At 41.5% G+C, this 24569-nt stretch overlaps 1 protein-coding gene across 1 annotated transcript in view; it reads right to left on the reverse strand.

Annotated features, from left to right (window-relative positions):
* Positions 1 to 24569, reverse strand: part of si:ch211-212o1.2 (uncharacterized protein LOC492735 homolog) — a 56177-nt gene that overhangs the window by 21455 nt on the left and 10153 nt on the right. Inside the window, exons 2-3 of the mRNA XM_049574024.1 lie at positions 4315 to 4434; positions 3899 to 3990 (exon numbers count right to left, since the gene is read on the reverse strand). Of these exons, the coding sequence (XP_049429981.1) occupies positions 3899 to 3990; positions 4315 to 4434 (212 nt within the window). The remainder of the gene's footprint in view (positions 1 to 3898; positions 3991 to 4314; positions 4435 to 24569) is intronic.

A 24569-nucleotide genomic window follows, 5' to 3' on the forward strand; every position in this document is an offset into this window, starting at 1 on the left:
ATGTCATGATGAAACTAGCGATTCACACACCTAGGTGCAACCAGCAGAAATTTATTTGCCAATAAAGACCTATTAGTAAGTGTATATAGGTTGCTAGGAAACATCTGTGGCACATTTTCTACATGAAAAGGAATTCACTGTAGCCTCACAAACTGTAATATAAAATGCAGTTTTATACCATTTTGTATTTTCAGCTTTGTTATGTCATTTTTATAATTTAAGGTCTTTCTAGTTTACATCACTATCAAACAGCATTATATCAAGTATCAGGTCATGTGTGTCAGCCACATTAGATATAACGTCTTCAACTCTTGACTTTAAATGTGTAAAATGGGACAAGTTTTCTCCAGGACTCCCTGCTGCTGTCCCTGCCGAGGGTTAATACAGAGCTTAGCAAAGAGCTGTCATATGGGCAGCTCCATCTGCTTGGAATGAACTACAAAAACTGAAATTACAGACATACACATAGACTCACGTCCAGCTGGGATAGAAACATTGTCGATGTAAATATTATGTGGATCAAAGTCAATGTGCAGGCTTCATTTCTAACTCTAATAACTCATTTTACAAATTGGATTCTGCAAATAAATATCAATGAGAGTGATGACTCTAACTATAATGTGACGTGTGTTTAAGACGGTACTGCTTCATTATAATCATGACACTTTGCACATACCAGGCTTGGATGTTTTCATCTTTTAGTTTTTCACATTTTTTCTGATCATATAGTATGTATGAACATAATTATCTTTAATAAAAGGGCAATTTTTTCCCCAGTTTGTAGTATAAGGGGGTTCAGATTACATCATTTTTTAGTAAATAGTGAATAATATTACAACAGTAAGCAAACATTAATAACGTGAATGTTCAACATAAATGATAACTATTGTTATAATTAGGATGCCTCAGGTCTCTAAACACACAATCGTGAACATTTCCACTGATTAATTATCAATGAATATTTCATAAATACAAGAAATATAGGATGAAATACACACACACCCACTGAACTCACATCCCATCAATCAAAACAAAGTTCACATGAACCAATCTGTAAGCCACACCTGATCACACCGGTTTTAATTGGCTGAAATGAGAATAACCTTTACTCTAATTGGCTTTGGGAAATGGGGCAAAATGTGTGTGTGCATTAATGTAGGTGACTTGTTGTAATGTGAGAATTAAGTGTATGTGCATCCATCATTATATACGCCCACACACATTATGTGCATGCATGTTTTCTGGTGCTGTACAAGGTGAGGCCGTACACAGTATGTGTCCACATGTGGGTGTGTGTTATGTGTGTTTGGGGAACCATGGACATTACCGTCTACAGGGAGATCCCTCTGTGAGACACTGACATTTAGTTTCCAGGTCACTATGGCAGTCCTGAGGCTCAGGGGATTAAGGTGCAACCGCCATGCTGCCATGGTGACGCAGCCTCAGGAGGGTAGGGACACTGATACAGTACAGTTTCTCCTCTGTAGTCCATAATTCACTGGGTCACAAAAATATTTAGTGCATTTTTAAATATTATTCAAGAGTTGGCTACAAGCTTTTATTTTTGACAAAACCTCCAAAAGTAAAACTACAATTGTATGCCTCTGCGCACCAGTCAAGTTTCTCATGCTTCGCACACATCATCCCCCTGACAGCCCAGAAGATCAATACATTCAGCGCAGTTTCAAGGTGGGCACCCAAGACTAGTGTCATCAATTCAGTATCTGACCAAATCTTTCCCCTTCTGTTCCTGAGTAACATTGAATAACGGTGAGAGAAATGTTTTTGCATAACATTATGATGTCACAGTGAAGCTGACCTGTGACCTTTTAGATATAAAATGTCATCACTTCATCATTATATCCTATCAGACATTTGTGTAAAGTTTATCATAAATTACATCCGAATACTTGGGTTATGGCCAAAAACATGTTTTGTGAGGTCCCAGTGACCTTTGACTTTCAACCAGCAAATTCTGATTCTTGAGTCCAAGTGGACATTTGTGTCAAATTTGAGGTAACTCTCTCAAGGAGTTCATAAGATATTGTGTTCACAGAATGAGTTGGATACAGGGTCACCCTGACCTTCGACCATCAAATTCTAATCAGTTATTTGTTAGTCTAAGTAGACGTTTGTGCCAAATTTAAAGAAATTCCCTCAAGGAGTTCATGATATGATGCATTCACAAGAATGAGGTGGATGCAAGGTCACAGTAACTTTAACATCTGACCATCAAATTCTTCAGTTCATCAGTGGGTCCAAGAGAACATTTGTGCCACATTTGAAAAAAAATTTGTCAAGGTTTTCTCGAGATATCGCATTAACAAGATCGAGATAGACAAGGAAACGGTGGCCTTGACCTTTGACTATCAAAATCAAATCAATTTATCATAGAGTCCAATGAGATGTTTGTGTCAAATTTTAAGAAATTCCCTCAAGATGCTCTTGTGATAGCATGTGTGACGGATAGACAACCCAAAAACATAATGCCTCCAGCCATGGCTATCGCCAGTGCCAAGGCATAAAAAAAAATCCTATTCAGCTGCCAAACACTGCTTTATGAAAAGCAAGGCATATACCAAACTGATGTCTCTCAAGCAGGAAATAAATGTTTGAAATAAATTTGGATGCCCAAGAAGAGTAAACTATTCTTTATTTAAAAGAAAAAAAAGAAAGAAATCCTTTTTTTGTGTGCTGGCCACCAAATTCATATGCATGTCACAGCTAAATGGTTTATAAGATGAAAGTTTACTGCTGAATTGTAATTAAAAGATACAGTTCACCTCAAAATAAAAAATACATATTTTTCCTCTTTGTGTAGTGCCATATTAATGTAGGTACTCTTAGATATCTATCATTATTTATTTAACTACTTGTTACTAGTCATCATTATTTTAGCTGCAGAGTGTTGAAGATTTATAACTAGGTGACACTTGGTTTGTGAAGCAGAGTGTGGCAAAACATACATTTGTAAAACTCTATAGCAATCTCTCTCACAGGTTTAAGTTTAAGATCTATCTATTTCCGCACTCAATAGATATATTCCTCTCAAATTTTGGTCACAAATCTGTTCAAATCTGCATTAGTAAGCACTTGTTTTTTGCCAAGATAATCCATCCACCTGACAGGTGTGACATATCACGTTTCGGATTAAACAGCATCATTGCCACATAAGTGTGTCTCGGGATGGTCACAATAAAAGGACACTCTAAAATGTGTAGTTTGATCACACAACACAATGTGTGACACATATGTCACAAGTTTTGAGGGAGCGTGTCATTAGCATGTTGACTGCAGGAATGTCCACCAGAGCTGTTGCTTGTGAAGTGAATGTTCATTTCATTTGATATGGTTGAATATCTTTGAGAAGGAGAGGTGCTCACGGATTTTAACAGATTTGCAGCAAAAAATTGACAGGATTATATCTATCGAGTGCATAAAAAAGTCATAAAACCTGTGGAAAATGGGAGCAAAAACAAGTGTTGCATTTAAATTGTTGTTGAGTATATTTTCTTTTCACAGAACTACATCTGCCAACCGCATCACCGCACGAAAGGAAGGACTTTGTCAACTAATTTAAAAGCTGAACAGCTCATCACAAGATGCTGGAGTGAGGTATATGTCCCCATTTTTACTGTCAGATAAAGGCAAAATGCCCAAAAAAGAACAATTCAGACTGATCGTAGCACCAACAAAAGAGCAATTGTTACATTGGCCAAAAAGTATTTACCTCATTTCCAGGGCTGAATCAATTTGCAAGTTCAGTTGTGGTGGAATACTAATTTCAGGGGAAAGTGAGGAAAGTAAGGCTTTGCTTTGTACAGTAGTTAACTGATGTCAATTTAATGCAGCCTACACAGTCAGGCGGTGTGTATATGCTATATGTATATGTGCTCACCTTGCCAATAACAGGGATGTCCACAGATCCCCAGGTGTCCGCCCCCCAGTGCACCATCCCCGATGCGAAGTCTGCCGTCACTATTCCTAGGACTGGCACACAAACACAGAGAGAGACACAAGAAAAAAGGCATAACATATGTTGTTATTAGATGCACAAGCAAACACCAAAACACTATTTTACAAAAGTGTTACAAAAACCTCATGTGGACTAGAACAATGTTTTGGGACTGCACTGCTTTTATGGAGAGATTTCAAACATCTATCTAAAAAAAAAAAAAAAAAAAAAAGATCTATATAAATAACTGTCACATGGTACCTGTGATAGGCAGTTTTAAAGTGATATCTTTACAGAGGGAGGCTTCATCTTAGCTCAGTAATTTCTCTACAACACAGTCTTTCTGAATGCCAGCTCACCAATGCCCAGGATGATCTTGAAGATGTGAACAGTGGAGAAGTGCAGGAGGAGGAAGGAGAAGTTGATGATGAAAAGGAAGAGGCACAGAATCACACACACCCACTCCTGGAGCCGCTTACCTGACAAGGACAAAGACAGGGAAATACATTTTAGTTATCTTAGCTAGTCAACCATTTATTTGTTCACCGCAGAGAACATTTTCGACCGGTTATGCATGTTGGTCTACAGGTTGATTTTGCTACTTTAGTTCACTGCACTGCACATCTGCAAGCTAGGCTGTCCTGACCCAACAGTGTTGCTGAGGAAACATTGTGACCATCCTCAGGTCTCCCCACCAGGTCGCCCCAGTGAGTAAGTGACCCAATACTGAGCTACAAAACCCCCTAAGCATTGTTAACTGCTAGCTCTCTTTGCAACATTAGCAGTGTCAGCATGGCTAGTGGTGTTAACATAGTTAATACTAACAGGGTTTTGCGGCTCAGAATGAAGCCGCTTCCAGACCAGGGATACCTGGAGGGTTCCAGGGCCACCATGTTTGCACAGCAACACTGTTCTGGTGGCGGATTACCAGTGATAATCACCAACATCGCTAGCTAGCCAATGGCGATGAGAGGGTGGGCAGTGGTCACGATGCTTCTGCATATTAACGCAGTTAGCAGGCTGTCTGTCAGCAAAGCCAACATAAAATAAAATTAAAAGGCAAGATATTTGACGCTACATTACAAAACACTAAAATTTCACCACCTCTTATTGGATAGTGCTTTGAAATGTAGCGCCAAAGCTCACTCTGTCAATAGAGCGTCAGACTTTAAAGAAAGAAATAAAATACAGATTTTAATGTTGGGTACTGCGCATTGGTTATCATCGAGGAGCGGAGACTGATACGAGAGTGGAAATGATAAGAAGTTGAGGGTGTTCGGCTCTGATGAGTTGTATTAATGAACTGGGTGAGGTCCCTGCACCCACTGGGAGAACAACCCACTCCTTACTGAGGGTCAAAGGACCATTTGACTACAATGACTGTGTGTGTGTGTGTCCAGGGTGTTAATATGTAATCAGTCAGATGAAGACAAGTGTACTCCTGGCTGCAGGGTCATGACCTCTCATATGTGAACCACCAACGCTGACGCAGCACCGATGCTGCACGGATACACACACACACACACACACACACACACACAGGCTGCTTCAGGTGGGAGGTAGGCCTCTGCAGGGACGAGGCCAAACTCACAGGTCAGCAGTATTAACTAAAGGACAAAGGGAGAGGGACTAACTAAAACTACTCATACTTTCACACATCAGCAATATTATGAGAGGGAGATGAGAGGGTCAAACTCAGAACCCTTAAGCCACACAACCCTGAAGATTAGAGACGCTGAATTATTGAAAACACACATAGCTGATCTATAGCTCATTTAGAGCACCACATTCTACTGCAGTGTTTTATATTACTTATGATGTCTTTAATCTTCCATGAACTCACATTTCTATGACTTGTCCCTTTATTTGCATCTTTTCTTTGTTCTGACTTGTCTGACCTGTCAGCTCAAGAAGGAAATTAGATTATAGAAGATCTCACCCACTTACAGAAATAAACTCTAAAACGTACAAATATAAACTACCACTGTTCTATTTCTAAGCCTCTTACTTTTTGTTCTTTGTCTCTCATCACCCCCTCTCCGTCGCCCTTCTCCTAATCCTTCTTTCTTTGCCAGTCAAATGTGCTTTTAAAACTTTAATGTGTTCAGATCCTAACGTATCACACAGCATTAGCAGCCTATAAGATATTCATGACAGTTTTTTTTTTTTTTTAATAACGCACACAGACCTGTGAGTGAGTGCGCCTATAGGCCTGTGTGACTATGAATATGCTATCAGCCTCTCATAAGGTAAGGATTGAAGTTGTCAAGGGAGATTTAAAATATGTGATTATGGATATTTTACGGATCATCAAATGTGACCCTTCACCTTCTAAAAATAGATGCCATCAAAGTTGTGAGGAGACAGACGGCTAATTCAAGTGGAGAGCCAAGTTCAGCTTCTAAATGAGTTTGACTTTGCAACTCAAAGATGTTTTGAAAAACTCTCATTTTTGCTATCGACTGCAGTTAGAGATGGCAGATTAACAGATATTTTTGTTTTAGATGTATTTTGGGTGCTGTGATGCTCTACACCAGTTAACAGCATATAGACAAAGGGAAACAGCTGACCTGACTCTGTACTAAAGTAACAAAATCCACCTAAAGCACCTCTGGAGATCACACATTGAAACACTACAATTCATTTGTTTAACCTTTACATAAAACCAAAGTGTAAAAACAAAAACTGAAACTTTTACGGGGGGTTTTGTGAGACTATTTCTTGGCTGGGAGCGGCATTTCTTTGTGTCCATGCTGAAAACATGGCACTCAGGAATTAAACAAAAGAGATGGGATGTGTTAACAACGACAGCCAGGCTAGCTGTTTCCTCCTGTTTCCAGTCTTTATGCTAAGCTGAGTTAACCAGCAGCTGGCGGTAGCTCCATATTTACCAGACAAACATGAAGCAGGTATAAATCTTCTCTTCTAACTCTTGGCAAAAAAGAAAGCATGCATGTTTCCCCCAAAACTACTGCTTTAACAAGTATAACAATTTCATTAAATTTTGCCTGTGTTTCAAAAATCCAGACTTTCAACATACAAATGACATCACAAAAACTGCTCAGGAGTGGCCCATGGAACATGACAGAGACCTCAAAGTGTTGACTTGGCTGCCAAATTCCCCAAATCCCAGTCTGATCAATCATCTGCGGGACATGCTGGTACCCCACCTTACAACCCACGGGACTCAAAAGATCTGAAGACAACGTGTTGGTGCCAGACACCAATTGACACCCTCCAGAAGTCCTGTGTTCATGCATTGACTGTTCAGAGCCATGCCCAGTCCAAGGAGGACCCACCGTAGATTGGGGGGTATCTCCAGGGGAAAACAGCATGTCCCTCAAATGTTCAATCAGATTAGGATCTGGGGTATTTGGAGGCCAGGTTGACACCTTGAGCTCTTTGTTCTGTTCCTCAGGTCATCTCTGAGCAGTTTCTGTGGTGTGGCATGGTGCATTGTCCTGCGGGGGGGCACTGCCATCGACAAGTGCCGTCTCCATGAGGGTGTTTACTTAGTCTGCAATGATGTTCGGGTGGGTGGAGCACATCAAGTAGCATCCACATGAATGCCAGAACCCAAGGCTTCCCAACAGAACATTGCACTGTAACAAGATGATCAATGTTATTCACTTCACCTGCCAGTGGTTTTAATGTTTTGGCTGATCGGTGTAAATAACTTTCACTTTCAGTTTGATTTCTAATCAGAAAGGGCTGTCTGCTTGGGAGGCACTGATCATATGACTGGATGAATGAGACTTGGATTTGACTGCACGAGTTGTGTGAGCGTTTGTACACGGACGTTTTGATATAGTTTTGCTACTGTTAAATGTGGACCCCTTATGACTTCAAAGTTTTCTTCATAAATTCAATGTAACACAGGGTGAGTAACTGATATATAAATTGTCATTTAGGGGGTGAAGTATTCCTTTAATTTCCAAAGATCCGCACTGTTGAACACATTAGCCAATGGCGCATAATTTAAGGCTTCATTCAGAGAAATGCAAACCACACTGAAAGCACAAAGACTGTGGCAAACGAGGGAGAGAGGAGTTATGACTGGCAGCAACAAAACACAAATGGCTTTTCTCACATTGTTTTGTCCCAGGTCCAATGAAATAACTTAATACGTGTTAAAATCATACAGTCCAAGTAATGTGTTTTCAGTCCATACTGAGGTTAAGTAGAGCGCAGTTGGCCCTGTTGTCTCCGAGCTTGATGTGACACCATTTTCTCCACTCCGCCCCAAGGTACACACACACACACACACACACACACACACAGACGAACACACACACCTCAAGGGATCAGTACACCAAAATTCACTCTCTCCAACTTTTGTCTGAAGCCACACACACTCAACATACATGCAAGCGCTCACACACATAGAATGATGCTCCAACTGATGGATTTCCTAACACATTCTCACATCTCTCTCGATTACACACACACACATCCTCTGACACATACACAAATTCAGACACTCCATCTCCGTCACGCACACACACACAAACACACACACATACACACACATGTGGTGCAGGGCCGTGGAGCAGTGGGGCGGCTGTCAGGTGATGTGCGTCAGTCCTTGGATCCTCCGGCTCCCTGGTGAGGGGAAGGAAACTAGGACAGGCCTCCGCAGAGCGCACACACACTCTCACACACATTCTCTCTCACACACACACACACACACATAAGCCCTTGTCCCTCAGGCCATGGCATTGCTGGATATCACACACAGCTACAGACAGACACACAAAAACAGCCTCTAAAAGCATGTATGTATGGACAGACATATGTGAGCATGTTTGAACATACACACACACACACACTCTCACCGACAGAAAACCTCTCATTCAACAGCGTACACACACACACCTGACCTGCCTTCACTTGGCATACAAACACAAAATTAAAGATGTACACTTAGACACACGTAAACACAAACACACTGGCACACACACACATCTACACACACTCTTAGGGCCAGAGCAGCGCACTCATTAATATCGTTCTGACAACAACTGGCTCCCTGGCAACCTCTCTGCCATCGCTCACCCAGCAGCACCCCCCGCCTGCGAGCACGCACGCGGGTGTGCACGGGGATTTAACCTGGGCGGAGCCGGGGGAGGGGAACGAGGGGTGCTAATAGGCTGAAATTAATCAACGCCGGCTGATTCGCTGTCTGGGGAATGAGTGGCGGGCAGCAGGCAGGCAGGCAACACATCCTGAATACTAATGGACTAATGGAGAGGGTAGACAGAAAGTAGACCCCTTTACCTCTCTGCTGTTTGTCAGGTATCAAGGAAATAGGAAGAGCGAGTGAAGAGTGTTAAAAAAAATATACAGTTTGAGGATTTTAACCTGCACTAACAAGAAAAGAAAAGATTAAAATCCCAAACTGATGTGACAGAACGCAAGCAAATGACACAAAATGAGCAAAAATGTCATGGGGCCAAATTGTGAGTCACACATTTACCACATATCAGCAGTGCAGTCTACTGAAGCCTGAAAAAATTCAAAGCCATGCTATTTCATGACACATAAATCAACCTCAACGTCTGTGAGATGTGACACTTCTCTTCACAAACACCACTCCATTACAGTCTTTGCTGCTCCCAAATGAGAAAATATTTGCACAAAATCTGCACTGCTACAATAAGACAGTGAGAAGAGTCATACTATGATTACTGTTGAGGAAAAAAAAAAAAAAAAAAAAAAAAAAGGAAAAGAGAATAGCAGGGTCAGGCCTTCTCCACACTAAGCCGGCTAAATTTGAAACCACATCTGTTCCTTTCTCTCCGTTTTGGCCTTTTTATCCACAACAAACTAGAGCAAGAAGAGATTTAACCATTTTCTTATGTTCTGAAAAAGTGCACCGATTGCACTGAAGTGGTTCTCTGCCCTATATCTATTTTGTGTTCTGCTAATCTCAAATAAAGTGAATCATCTGTCCCCACACTGTATCTTCATGTATCTGTGGACAAGCCACTTGTGGAAGTGCTAAGTAAATAGTTTGGCAACACATTTCTTCATTTATGACTGTGGTGATCTCTGGTTCTCACCTATGAAGCATTAGTAAAGACTAGTTGGATGTTCCACTGTATTTTGATGTGCAGACAACAGGCGCAACTTTGTTTCTTGTAAACAAGGTGCACTTGCGTGGTAGGGAGATTATGAGGATTTGTGCGCATCACATCAATTGTGGTTTCACCACATTTACTTGTAGTATCCACTTGTATGTCAATCATTGGGTGTGGAGGAGTGGAAATATATAGCACAACGTGAAAGATAATACGGAACACATGTAAAAGGAGACTTATGTGCATAAGTTCACTGCCCTGGTGCATTCTAGGAAACTTTTTTGCTCACAGGGCGCTCTTTCTCAGTCTTGTTGTCTGTGATGTTTTTCATCTTTATTTTTATTTTTCTGCTACCTTTGGCCACAACTCTACATTAAGGATACTTGGGCTTTGAAAAAGATGTGGTTGACCATATTTTGCATTCTGGCTACATTTCTCGACATGCCTGTTCCTGCACGAGTTGTGTGTACTGATAATAACCAGTTTTCTTTATGAAGTGGCAGTTCCTACACACATTTAGAACAAGCTCTTCACCTGGCTTGAAAGATAACTGTATTACACAATAGAATGACAATTATAATAAAGGCCCCCGGACTATAAAAAGAACGCAAAACTCTGTTCTGCAAATAAAGTGAAGAGTGAACTGACTTGAGTTGAGCTGATCCTCTCCTAGGTGTCTGACTGTAATCACCCAAGAGTGAGTGCTGCAGTATTACTGCATTTGTCACACATGCAACCCAAACGCCATAATAACACCTGGCATTGTACGTTAAACCTCAGATATGTTTACACTTTGACAACACTGTGGTTAAAAAGTCTGATAATAAACTTTGAGCACACTGTAATTGAAGCGGTCTGAAATAACACTACACTTCTCCACAATCCACCAGGTTTTTTTTTTTGTTTGTTTGTTTGTTTTGGAAAGTCATGCATTCTTATTGGTTATTGGCTGCTTGCATGTTCCTTCGGTGAAAGCCTGATTTATTGGCGGAGAATGTTACAGAGAAAGCTGCATTTTTCGCATTGACAACAACTGCCTACACTGCAAAGTAACCCAAAAAAGGGAGACAGACTTATCAAAAAGACAGTCTGAAAGTCAATCAACAAAATGAAACATTACAGGTGAAGCATTTCAGAGATTGTTAATAGTTTAGCCTTTTGCTAACCGGAGCCAAAGGCTCAAAGCTGCAGCTTCAAGTTCACGTTTATGTTGGTAACAATAGCTAGAGCCTCTGATTACAGTGTGTCCTCTGCCTCACTCCCCCCCCGCTTCAGACCACCTAACCGGGATGAGGGTGGGCAGCAGCTCCAGAGACAGACCCCCAGTAGGTAGTCTGAGAAACTCAAGTTCAACCACCGTGAATCACACCTCTGGGGGACTGGACAGCCCCGACTGACTACCTGCTGGATCAGCAAACTTTCTGTTGCTGCCATTACAACGGTTAGCCCGGCCGCTGGCAAGCAGCCTGCTGTGCTACCCAGCACTGCGGCTTAGCGCTGACTGAATCTGAGCCGCTACAGCTGCAGACAGAATGTCAAGTTGCTGCCTACTCTCCTTCCTGGGAAGCAGCAGAGACAAAGGCAAAGGGACCATGGGGTGGCTAGCTGGCTAATTCTTGTCTAATCTGTGGTCTGATGAACACAGAGAGAGACCGAGGCAAGGAAGGGCTGAGTAAATGCACTGTGAGCAATTACATAAATGTATTGGAAACACTGGGTCACTCTATGAAGTGCACACATATGCCTGTGGTTGTGTGGTGGGAGGAGCATAAGACATACAAGGGTCAGCTGCAGGAGGACGGTATATTCATTAGGGTCATTAGTCATTAGGGTTTAGACACAAAAAACACACGGTTAGGTTAACATTGCGTCTTGGCTTTAAATACCCACTTTTGCAAAGTAAACATGGCCGGACATGTCCCGGACTGAGGTTAAAAAACATCAGCAAAAAACACCCACTTCATGTGTTACGTCATCCACCATCCACTCCTCCTCCTGATAAGAAACTCTGCTCATAAATATGTAATCTGAACTACGTCATGAGTATAAAATGTACAGATGTAACATATCAATCATTTGCAATGCCAACATTTTATTCTGGCGAGTGGGCTGGTATACAAGTCTAAACTGTCATTTCCACCACTAAGGACATATTCCCATGTTTAAGTGGTAGAAAAAAAATCTTTTTGATTCTGTTATGACCAATCAAGTGAACACACACACCCAGCAAGGAACAAAACCAAAGGCGAGAACAGAAAAACTGCAAACAACAAGTGAGCCGGGCGCACTGCCTTGCACACTGAAAAAGCACCTACAGAGCCTCTGACAAAAAGAAAGTCACACACTCTGAACAGTGAGCCCGACAGCGGCTCAAAAGACCGAGTCACACGCCTCGACCACGCCTTGTGTGCCTTTTCTTCTTTCTGTTGCCTACAGTCTGTCTCTGAGATAAACTGTGTTTACGAACACTTATTCATACCCGTGTATAGACTGCTAACACATTAGGCGCTAAATCACAGAGGGTGATACACTATGTACGAACAGAATACAGACAGCTCTGCTACTCTTTTTATTCTCCGTCTCTCTTTCCGTGTCCCCTGGTTTGCTCTCAGTAGACTGTCTTCAGATGGGACTCGGGAGAGTGAGAGGGAGAGGGAGAGAAAGGGAGAGAGAGATGTGGGTGGTAAAAGTGGGTCACATGCTCAGAGAGAAAGAGAATGAAAGAGGGGAAGACAGAGAGATGAGGGAGAGAGAGAGAGAGACACTGAGAGAGAACGACAATAACAGGGGAAGACTGGGTGAGAGAGAGGTAGAGAGACACAAAGAGGGTGAGGGAGAGAGAGGGGGGAGAATGAGGGGAGGTCGAATTCCCTTGTTCAGAAGGAGTGGATCAGTCACAGGCCTCTTTCCTTTCATCTGATCTCAGCGGACCGCAGAACCTGGGACACACACACACTAATAGTACACAACACAGGGACGCAAGCAAACACACACTCGTTGGCACACACATACACACAAAACCAACATCAACGCAAAGTACACATACCAAAGATGAAGAAACCAGACACACACACACACACACACACACACACACAGTACGTATGTCTTTATGTGGAAGTGCACACACACACACACAACCCTGCCAGACAAACTTAATAAATCCATTACCCTGTAGATTCAACAGCAACAAAGAGAGGAATGTGGCAAATGAGATTCAATAACGGCATACCGACACAATGGCACACACACACACACACACACACACACACACACACACACACACACACATATGCATGTAGACAAACAGATGCATACATCTAGGCACAATAACACGCGCACACACATTTTAACCCACATGAGAGCCAGTGTAAGTAGGCCCTGCTCCAGCCTCCCTCCCCTGTGGAGACACAAAAAAAAGGATGGACAGATCCCATCATGTGTGTGTTCCTTTGTGTGCGAGTGTGTGTGCTGTATGCCATCACCTCATCTCCTGGGCTTTCTGCTACCACCATATTCATCTGCGGCCCTCATAAGGATAATTACACACACACACACACACACACACACACACACACACACACACACACACACACAGCTCATCTCTGAAAATGCACAGCGTTCCCAGCTCTTCTCTTGCGTTGGTCAAGGTCAACAGCAAAATCCTGCCTAGGAGGCTCGCCTAAAGCCATGAATGTACTGTGTATGTGTGTAAAGTGTGTGTACACTGCGCGTGTGCCTGTGTCTGAATATGTGTGCACATCATTTATGTGTATGTGTGCTGTGCTTTACCCTCATCAGTGTGGACAACAATCCGAAAATCTGAGTCACAGAAAATAGAAATGTAATGTCTGCCTTAAAAGACACCTGTGCTTTCCGACTTGTTCCGACCAAATGTTACAGTTAATTAAACCAGCTTAGCTTCCAAAAATACACACACTGTAGGTAAGGCCTCACTAGTTATTTACAACTGTGGAAATTAGATTTTAATTAAAAAATAAATAAATAAATAAATAAAACGTGAATTCAAAGTAATAATCTGCAACATTTTAATTTTAACAGATGTTTGATATTGAAAACTGGGACAATAAAAGTGACTTTCATTTGAGCTAGGTCACAAATAAGCAAAGCGCCACACAAGGCCATGGTTTACAGTGATTTTAGAACAGCTGGCTGTTGTTAGGCACGACACAGAGAAGTGTTTGATTGCAGAACATGAATGTGCCGGTATTAAACCATAGGTAAAGACAGCAACAGTGAGGCTACATGATTATAGCCAGTGTTATTTGTGTGGCCAACAAACAACAACTCCCCTAAAAAAAAATGAACAGATTCTCACTGAGATTATTGCAAATTTCCAGCATGTCTGATACCTGCAAGAATCTAGATGTCTAAATCAACTAACCACAGGAGGAGGAAAGAGAGGACTTCTGAAGTAAGCAGCCTGCAGGTCTGAGGGACAGCTGCAGGGGGAAAGGAGGCAGAGAACATGACCAGGATCTTTCCGCTTTATTGACAGGACAGCTCAGACAGACAAGAAATGTTGAAGAGAGAGGGGGTATGACACGCAGCAAAGGGTCACAGACTGGAATCGAACCCAGGCCGCTGCAGAGGACTCAGACTATAGGGGGCGCACACTCTACCAGATGAGCTAAAGGTTGCCCCAAATCAGCTATTTACGTTAACAAATATTATTAATTTGATTGAATACATAATTTTTTCTTTTCTTTTTTTTTTTTTCCTTGCAGGTGGCCATAGTTTCAACCTGGACCCCACTTTCCTATGTTTTTGTGTCTAAGTGACTCATGGGAAAAACAATTTTTTTTTAAATTGGTCTAGTATTGAGAAAGAGCACAGCAGCCAGCAGGGGCAAAACAGGCTGCTATGTAAACCCCTTCAGTTTACAACCAGTTTTTATAAGTGCTTGTTATTATGAGTGTCTGATGACACAGTTTGATGTTTCTGTCTATTTTGTGTTCAAGTCTTGCTAATGAAAAGTCTAATTCTGAAACACGACAGGTGACTTGTTGCAGAAAGAAAATAGCGGAAACATCAGTGAGAGTTGGAGACAGAACTGCCACTAACAGTTTGTTGTTTTGGAGTACAGAGAGCATCTAAAAATCTCTAAATCTCTGAAATCTCTCTTTTTATTGTCATAGCTGAAAATTAAAGATGATTTTGACAATGTGAAAACATCTGTGAAATTTCAGAAGAAGAACTCTCCTTTAGTGCGACTTGAACATAAAACAGACAGGAACAAGTAAAAAGCTATGGAAAAACGTTTAATTTCTCTGTAACGTCTTTACTGTAATATCATAAGACACTCATAATAAGAATCTGAGCCTGTTAGTAGCAAGAACAACCACTTTTATTCTAAGTAAATTGACAGAGTGCACCTGCCACAAGTGATTAAAGCCTGGTTTGCCTCTGCCGACTGCAGCACTCTTGCTCAGTACTGGACCAATTCCAAAAATGGTTGTTCCCACAAGTCACTTTGACACAAAAACATGGGAGAAGTCCAAGTTGAAAAATATTGGAGTTCCCCTTTAATATGGATAATCTCTCCAACTTGTACGTCCAATGACTGTAACAGATTCCATGAAGGCAAAGTGGGGCTCTTCATCCTGCCGTCATCTACTTATATAATGCAAAGTACAACCTGGAGGGTATTTCCCTTACAAATCCTTTGGATTAGGAAGTTATGCATTTTACATTTCCTAATGCAGCAACATCAGTTTGTATTAAACAGAAAAAACGACAAGTAAAGAGCAGTTCTGAGTGGCAGTAGCCACCACAGTTATACACAAATAACGAGAGCCAGCTACAGAAACAGCATCAGCCGAAACTTCAAGGAAAAATTATTTACCTCAGGGATGAACAACATCAGAGAAAAAAAGTGCATCTCTATTTTCATAGCAATAACACAAATCACTATCCATGACCAAAAACATTATACCTCGAGGAATTTCACAGAAAAACTGAATCAGTCTGTTGGGCTCGCAAGTGCTCCACTGCAGCAACACAAACTGGTAAAAAGGTAGTGTGATAGGTAACTAACATTGTAAAATGTTGTGGTTTGTGACTGAGGCAACCAAGCAACACCTGTTTGGTTATTAACCGAGTGTTTCGTGTCTGCAGAGTCTTGAAGAAACTAGAAAGATTGTTCATAGAAAGCGAGAGCGTGAGAAAAAGTAAGCTGCGTGTCGTTCTTCTCACTGTAGTCCTAAATAATAGACAACCGGAGCAGTATAATACACTCACTGTCACACACACACACACACACACACACACACACACACCCTCACACCCTACTACCGTATACAGTTACTCATTGGAGCAGTTCAATCTACAGATTCTGCTGACTCTGCTAAAGTACACTCCCACTCTGGTCGTATGCACACTGAGGTCACGAGAACACACAGACACACACACAGAGGTCAAAGCCAAGTACAGCCCATGTGACACACATGCTCAAATGATTTCTGACCCCTGACCTTCATGACCCCAGGGTCAGCAACTCAGGGAATCTGGTCGCTTGTGTGTGAATGTGTCAACTGTCACATGTGAGAAGTGAGCGTCATTACAGCAGCACGTCTTCAACAGACAAATTCACATCAGTCAGATTTCAGGGTTGAGACCTGTCACTCCTCTGCAGCACAGAGACTGCTCTGTGGAGGAAAATTATATTCCTGCACATCGAGTCTGCTCTTTATTTATTTACTGTGGACACTGATGGTTTTCTCAAGCAAGTTGCGTGTAAAGTCATACATGATGTTACACACACTGTAAAGCAGAGGTGGGGGACTCGGGTTACAGGACTTCACTTGAGTCTGACTCAAGCTGCAACTTTGAGGACCTGAGACTATCACTGATCAAAGACTCGACTTGATTTTGAGTTGGATTTAATGACTTGAGACTGGACTTGGACTTTAAGCAGTCGAGTCTTCTACAGCTCTCCTCGGAGGAATTGTAGTTTCTACAGCTGCATTATGAGCTTCATCCTGACGTTTTAATCTGTTCTGTCTGAGTGATACATGTGAGTTCAGTTTACAATAACTCATTAAGCATTAAACGTGCTTGGCAACCAGCAACACACTGTCCTCTCCGGCCCTTTACACACACAGTCGTCACTGTAGAGAGCCGATACAAGCGCTGTGAGCTGTCATATGCTCAGGCTCTCTCCTAATTTATTTGTACGAGGTTTTGATACTGCCAAAGTCCATAATGACTGTTACGGCCTGCTCTCCCAACATAAGTTCACTTTGTGTGTGCTTGCTGTGCACTACCACACACCATGAGACATCTTCAACACCGTAGCTCGGTTTGTCCTCCAGTTCCTGCTCCGCTTGTGTTTTGAGGCTTATAAAAGTGTGTGATTATCATCTCGACTTGACTTGCTTGATTTTCTCCACAGTGTCTTAGGACTTGCTTGAGAATTGAAGGTTAAGACGTGAGACTTGCACATGTGTGGCATACTCCCCCCTGTGCTGTACAGTCTAATGAAGGATACCTGTTACTTAGTGGCACTGCCATGAACTACTACAGTATCTGTATTCGCGCTGGCAGGATATCAAGATCATCGTGGTCAAAAGAGTCCATAATAATGAAATTATCACACTATCGATAGGCAGATTTGAAAGGATACTACTACTACTACTAATAACAATAACAATAATAATAATAATAATAATGTTATCTGTCAAATTCATCTTTAATTTGGCTTACTGTGTATTTCGTCTTTTTTAGCAAATAAATTACACTCAAAATATGAGTGTGCGAAGGTGGAGGAAAAATCTATAACACTCAGTGTATCGTGAAATTATTTAAGAGGCGCTAGATTATTTACACAATATTATATATTATGAACATGATATTAGTATTTCATTTTGAAATATCATAGTTATTGTCAATACCGGTGTATCACCACACCCCCAACCCGCATTGTATTGGCTGAAATTTGTAAAGAAGTTATTGGTAATTGGAGGCTGGTAAAAGTAAAAATTTAAAAAATCATACATTCCTATCAATACTTTCATGTTCATGTGTATGTACTGTGGACTCAGGAAATGTGAATGTCATATATGAATAGACTTAGGACTGACATGACGTAAGGAACATTGAAGGACACCTCTATCTGTTAACCAGGCACACTGTTTGGTGGTTTCTACCTTTGACCACCTTTCCGAATTCAACTTAACTCAATGACCTTGCCCTGCTCTGTTGTTATGGTAACAGGGCCATGGCCTATGGGAAAAGAGCTTTTGGTAATCTCAACTCTGGTAGAAGAAACGGTGGAAATCAATGATCCAATGTTTATAAATTCAGCTAAACCTGACTGGCTGATTGACTATATGTATGGATGGCTGTATGAATGATGTCATCTTGAGACTATAAAAACATAGGTTTGTAAAATATTGTAAGTGCTCCACAATAAAATATATTTTACCATAATCCTGCAGACCCAATTCAGATGTTTTCAAACTGATCACTTTGCATTGCTCAGTTAAAAATAAACTGACATCATTCACCTGTTTTAGTGTAGTTGTACTCATCTCACAGATGCAATTTTCCCATCAATGGAGTTGCTCAGTATTAACTAAATGTACCTGTGAATGATTATTTTTACCCAGTCTCTCTTTAGAAGTGCTGTATGTCACTACGTTTTTAAGCAGCATTAACCCATGGCTCCAACAGGCTGACACACTCAATGCGGCGTCAATGTATATTTGTCAGTGGCATACACTTTCTCCTCATTGGGAACAACTGAAAAAGGATACTGACACTCACCATGTGGACACTCAGACTAATACTTCTACAGCAGTGCATGCCTAATAGAGAGCTTTACGAGAAGCTTCTGTGCTGCAGAACGTCTTTGTGTTTAATGGGAGCAGGTTGACATACGAGCAGCCCGAGCGCGATGAGCTGAACGAGGTTGAAGATCAGTATCGCTCTTTAGATCGCTTACAGGCGCTGACAACAGATCCTCCAGGGTAACTCAAGATCACTAACACGACACATACCCTAGTGCCTTCACATTCACACACACATAAGTCAAGTGATACACACTAACAGAAAGACATAACATACATGCTGCTCGTGTGACTAGACTCACACCTCACAACATACAGAAAGCAGAGGAGAAAGAATGTGAGACAGCATTTGAGAAGAGGAGAGGAGAGGCAGTCAACGGAGCGTGACACTTCAGACATATGGGAGGACCGAAGAGGGACGAGGAGATGAATAGAGAGTTGGTGAGAGAAATGGAGAGACGCAGAAACAGAGGGAGAGGGAGATGTATCCAGCTGTTTGTCCATCCCAGCTTTGCTGTAATGAGCACATGTTTGGCTCTATGGAGCATCGCCAACGCCTCATCTAACTTCTCCAAACTCTAACAAGCCAAACTGCTATTTAGATTTACCTCCTACCAGCGCTGAACCGGACCCAAACAACTAAGCACATAACAGCGTGGCGCTCCCTTAAATGGACACTTTGACATTTTGAATTTTAGCTGTTTATTTTTCTTTAACAGACACTTGTCAGCATGTGGGGAACATTTCTGCTTTTAAGTTTTCATAAAATGGCCCGGCAGCATTGTTAGCGTCGCAGAGCATAGCCTCCACTTGCAGCCTGCTGTGCCCTTTGGCTGAAATGAGGGAAAGCTTATAAGTCATCTGGAGATATACCTGGTGAAGACACAAAAGTGCACACGCAGCCATGTTCTCCTTTATGATTACAGCTAGGAAACCAGTGACCACTAATTCCAACCTAAAATAAGCGTGTGTTTTATAACCCCCCCAAGACAGTCTTTAAAGTGCATTGGAAAAACATGATCTAATATTACATTTTTTATCTAGTAACACTTGTTGTTGTTGTTGTTTTGGTGACAGCTGCACTACAATTATGACATTTGACAGTAACTATTATTCACAATTCTCTGGTACACTACCACCACCAGTGTTAGTGTTGACACAATTTTGAAATTTTTGGAAAACTGGATTCATCTAAAAATATTTTAAGTTGTAAGAAACATATTTTACAGTATTATTTTACATCTTGACATTAAAAAAATAAATAAATCAACTTTAAACCTGAATTATTTTGGACTAAAATTGTCCCATGCTAATAAAGCACTATTTCTGTCCCTGGTGTTAATCCCCATCTGAGAAACATTAATCCATCACTGAAACCTGTAAACTATTCATGTGTGTAGCATTTCCTTTAACACTTCTATATGCATCAACGCCACAGTAAAGGTTTCATACATATCTGTAAATTCACTTTACAATGGATGTTTGCTTGTCATTTGATAATTTCAGGTGGACTTAAACTTGCTCAGTCAAAATCCTGCTGTGCAGGGGACAGATGGAGAGAGCTGGAAAACCTTAATACATGACTTCAGTCAACTCTCAAGTTCATGAGATCATAATGATAATTATTAACAAACTAAAACAAACAACATATAAATGACACAAAAAATATATATGAAGACACTGCATGTTTAAAAAAAAAGAAATAATTTAAGGTTTCTAGTTGCCATCACTTACACAATAAACCCCAAGTTGACTGACAGATATGCAGGATGGTGGTTACTAGTGATGCGCGGGCCGACCTGTAACCCGCGGGTCGGGTCAGGTCAGGTCAAGAAATGTTCATTTTATTGGCGGGGCGGGTGGGGCAGGTCATTTAAGATTAAATATAACGGATATAGCCTACTTGTTAACAACACTGCTGTAGGTTAGGTAAATCAAAGATGGTGGATAAACCAAGACGGTCCACTGCGAGTCAGCTTCCTCTATCAGTGACACGTGGGGTTCGCGACCACCACGCCCCTTTAGGAGACTAACAGCAAAGACGGTGGATAAATATACTGTAGGTGGGCCATCTTGACATGTTGACTTGTGGACATGTTTGTGGAGGGTCTAAGAAGAAGAACGTGTCTCAGAGTAGTATAACCGCCTTCCTAAAAAGTAACAAAATTCCAGCGCAAGTCAAATCTGAGGTCACTGACGCCTGTGTTGAATTGTGCTGTCAAGATCTGTGGCCCTTTGACACTGTTTCTGGTGATGGATTTTGTGCTGTAGCCCAGTCTCTTAAGCCTACTTTACACTACATGGTTCAAGTGACCCAATTCCGATTTTTTCCTCTCAAGTGGCACAGATCGGATCTGCAACATGAACATGTAAACAGGAAAAAAAACGCATGGTATCAGATATTGTCAGATCAGATTCAGCAGATTCACTCCTAAAACAGGACATGTTGTTTTTATTTCATTATTTCCAGGTGATTTATTCTTTAACGATTAACTTCAAATATTTAAAGTTAGTCCTTAAAATTGCTTTCAGTAATGTAAATATTTCCATGTGCGCAGTAACGTCACTGTAGCAAATACCATGGGACATCTACACAGTGGTCAAGAGTGCTGGACCGGAAGTGTCGCACAAAAAACGGAAGCTGGCTGCGTTCTGTTTTGCCTCCCTGTCTCCGTGAAAAATAAGGTGAATAGAACATGTAAACAGCAGTCAGGAAAAATCGGATATAGGCAACAAATCGGAATTGGGCATCAAGACATGGTAGTGTAAAGGCAGCCTTATTAACGTAGGTGCACATTATGGATGTGTGGATGCCAGCAGTGTACTCCCTCATAGGCAGAGATTAACTCTCACAAAGAGATTAATAAAGCTCTGGATTGTGGCATTGCAATTACCACTGACGTGGACTGATGATTACAACAAACGGGCATGCACAGCATTTACCGGTCACTTCATCAGTGAAGACTGGAAATTGAAGAGTTGCGTCATAACGACAGCTGAATTTGACTCTACTCTCAAAAAGACAGCTTACAACCTTCACGAGCAGATGATCAAGGAGCTGCATGACTTTGGTACGGAAGCTGGTCGTTTACCAAAAGTCATGTTCGTGAGTGACCAGGCAGCCAACATCACAGCTGCCATCCGCAGCTACAAGTGGATGCCATGCGCAGCCCATGTCATCAACATCGTCCTCAAACACACATTTGATGTCAAAGAGAACACACCAGCATATATGCAAAACGTGAGTCATGTAATTGACAAATGCAAAAGCCTTGTGACTTACCTCAAGAAATCCAGCACCGTTGTACACCTCCTGCACGCTGTGATACAGGAATGTGAAACACGGTGGAACAGTAAAGTTGCAATGATGCAGTCAGTCAGCAAACAGTACCATGAAATCCAACAAGCCATGGAAGAGAAAGATCAGCTTGACAGCAATCAGCTGGACGCGTTGAACACGATCACTGAGTTCTTGTTGCTTTTTAAAACTGCGAGTGAAGAGCTGGAAGGTGACAAGTATCCAACCATTCAACTAGTGGTGCTTTGGTTTTACAAACTGAAGAAACACTGCGAGCCATAATACGATGACCCGGAGTACATGGTTTATATTCGAGCACGGGCAATGCAGCTCTTAAACGAGAAACTGTCCATCGGCATCACCCACAAGCTTGGGACGTTTCTTTGTCCACGTTTCAAGTCCCTCAAGATGTTTCCAGCTGAGGAGAGAATTTGACAGAGCGCTTACACCACCCCCAGCGGGGGAGCCAGAGGCCACGTTCAAGGTAAGTAACGTTAGCGCCAGTGACTATAATGATAATAGGCCTAACAACAAATAGTCTATAGGCCCAATCTTATAACAGTGTATTAATACAATGGTTTATTTAACAACAACTTGCTACAGCAGAATAATGTAAATCAAAATAGTAAAACTATATTATTCCATTTTATTTTAAGTTGAGGAACCCGAGAGAGCCAAAAGAAAAAGGGATGAGTTCAGCGAGTGGGAGGATGATGGTGAAGAAGATGGAGAGAAAGGCGAGGTTCAGCGCTACATTGACAGCCAGTTCTTGTGGGATGGGGGTGATCTTCTAAGTTTCTGGGAGTCGCAGTCAAAGGCCTTCCCTCTGCTTGCCAAGGTGGCAAGGATGATTCTCTGCATCCCAGCAACAATTGATTGGAGCAAGCGTACGTTCAAGTCAGTTGGCCGGGTGCTCGAGTCCAGGCGAAACGACTAAATCCCGGAACAGTTGATGCCATTCTGTGTTTGCAGAGTGTCGCAAGTTAAATGCTAATGCCTTCATGAAAATAGCCATATGTGGAACAGTTTATAATTCGGTGGCGTATTATGTGCTATAAGAAATCTTTAGAAAACAGGTGTAGCCTAAGGCTGTTCTGTTTGTTTTGTTAGATTTAAAATAATTTAGGCTAATTTGTGATAGAGGTTCTTTACTTTCTGCATTTAAGTGTAAAGGTGTTATTAGCCTATTATTTAAGTTATTAGTCTATTATTAAGATGAACTTTAGCACACACACAGTTGACTGAGCATAATGCACTTTGATGCGATGTGTCGCTTTTTGAGCAATGCAATCTGTGGTTTTGCTTTATTTTGTTGTTATTTTTGCATCTTTTGGAATGTTTGAAAGTATTTATGTTTATTATTAGTCTCCTTCGTTTGCCCAAACAGGGACGCTCTGGTTTAGCCTAATGTAGTTAATATGTTCTTTTATTCTTTTTATTGCAAATAATAGCTACAGAAATGCAAGCCTAATTTTATTTTATTTTAGGATTTATTTATTGTTTATTTTTATACCAGGCTTAAGATTTGAATTTGTTGTTGCCAGTTTCCAGTGCCACTTGAAGGGCTGTTTTCAAGCACCTTTGTCAGACCAAATAAAAGCCTTATTCAATGACATATTTAACATGTATTTAATAGTGGAGGGGCGGGTTGTGAAAATAGATGCGGTTGTGCGGGCGGGACGGAGCTGGTCAAATTATTTCATAAATGCTGGACCCGCGGGTTGGAAAAAACCCAGACCCGTGCATCACTAGTGGTTACTATCATTTCAGTTACAGGTATTTTGGCCATATGTGATGAGAAACTGCAGTAAAAAATGCCAAAGATATGTTTGAGGTCATTTAAAAATCTAAGTGAAAAAGAGAAACTATAAATATTGTACTGCAGTCGTATGCCTCTGCGCACCAATCGAGCTGCACTATAGTTTACATCTATGTCTGTGAAAATATGGATGCTGCTTCACACACATCTTCCCCCACAGCACAGAATATATACAATCAGCAGTTTCAGGATTAGTGTCACCAGTTTAGTATCTGAGTGCTGAGTAGGGCTGTAACGGTACATGTATTTGTGTCGAACCGTTCGGTACGCGACTTTCGGTTCGGCACGACCCTGTACCAAATTATTGGGCGCAGGATATAATTTTATTTTGTTTTATTTTAATTCCGTTTTTGCGAGCCGAACCATTTAAAATATCTAGTTCTCCGACGGACATAATTGAGTGACGGACCGAGTCCCGTAAATCTCCGCTTTAACTTTGTGCAGCGCATTCTCGCATTTTGACAACATGGCAAGTGAGCCTGACGAACCTGAAGACCCACCCAGCATGTTTTGTTTACTGCACTTTAACAAAGTGGGAAAGCTAAGTAAGTTCCTAGTAAAACTGAATCTGAGCAGGCTTTAAAGCTGACCAGCTGCACTATACTTTTTA

The sequence above is a fragment of the Epinephelus fuscoguttatus genome, linkage group LG4 (genome assembly GCF_011397635.1).
Source record: "Epinephelus fuscoguttatus linkage group LG4, E.fuscoguttatus.final_Chr_v1".
NCBI classification, from domain to species: domain Eukaryota; kingdom Metazoa; phylum Chordata; class Actinopteri; order Perciformes; family Serranidae; genus Epinephelus; species Epinephelus fuscoguttatus.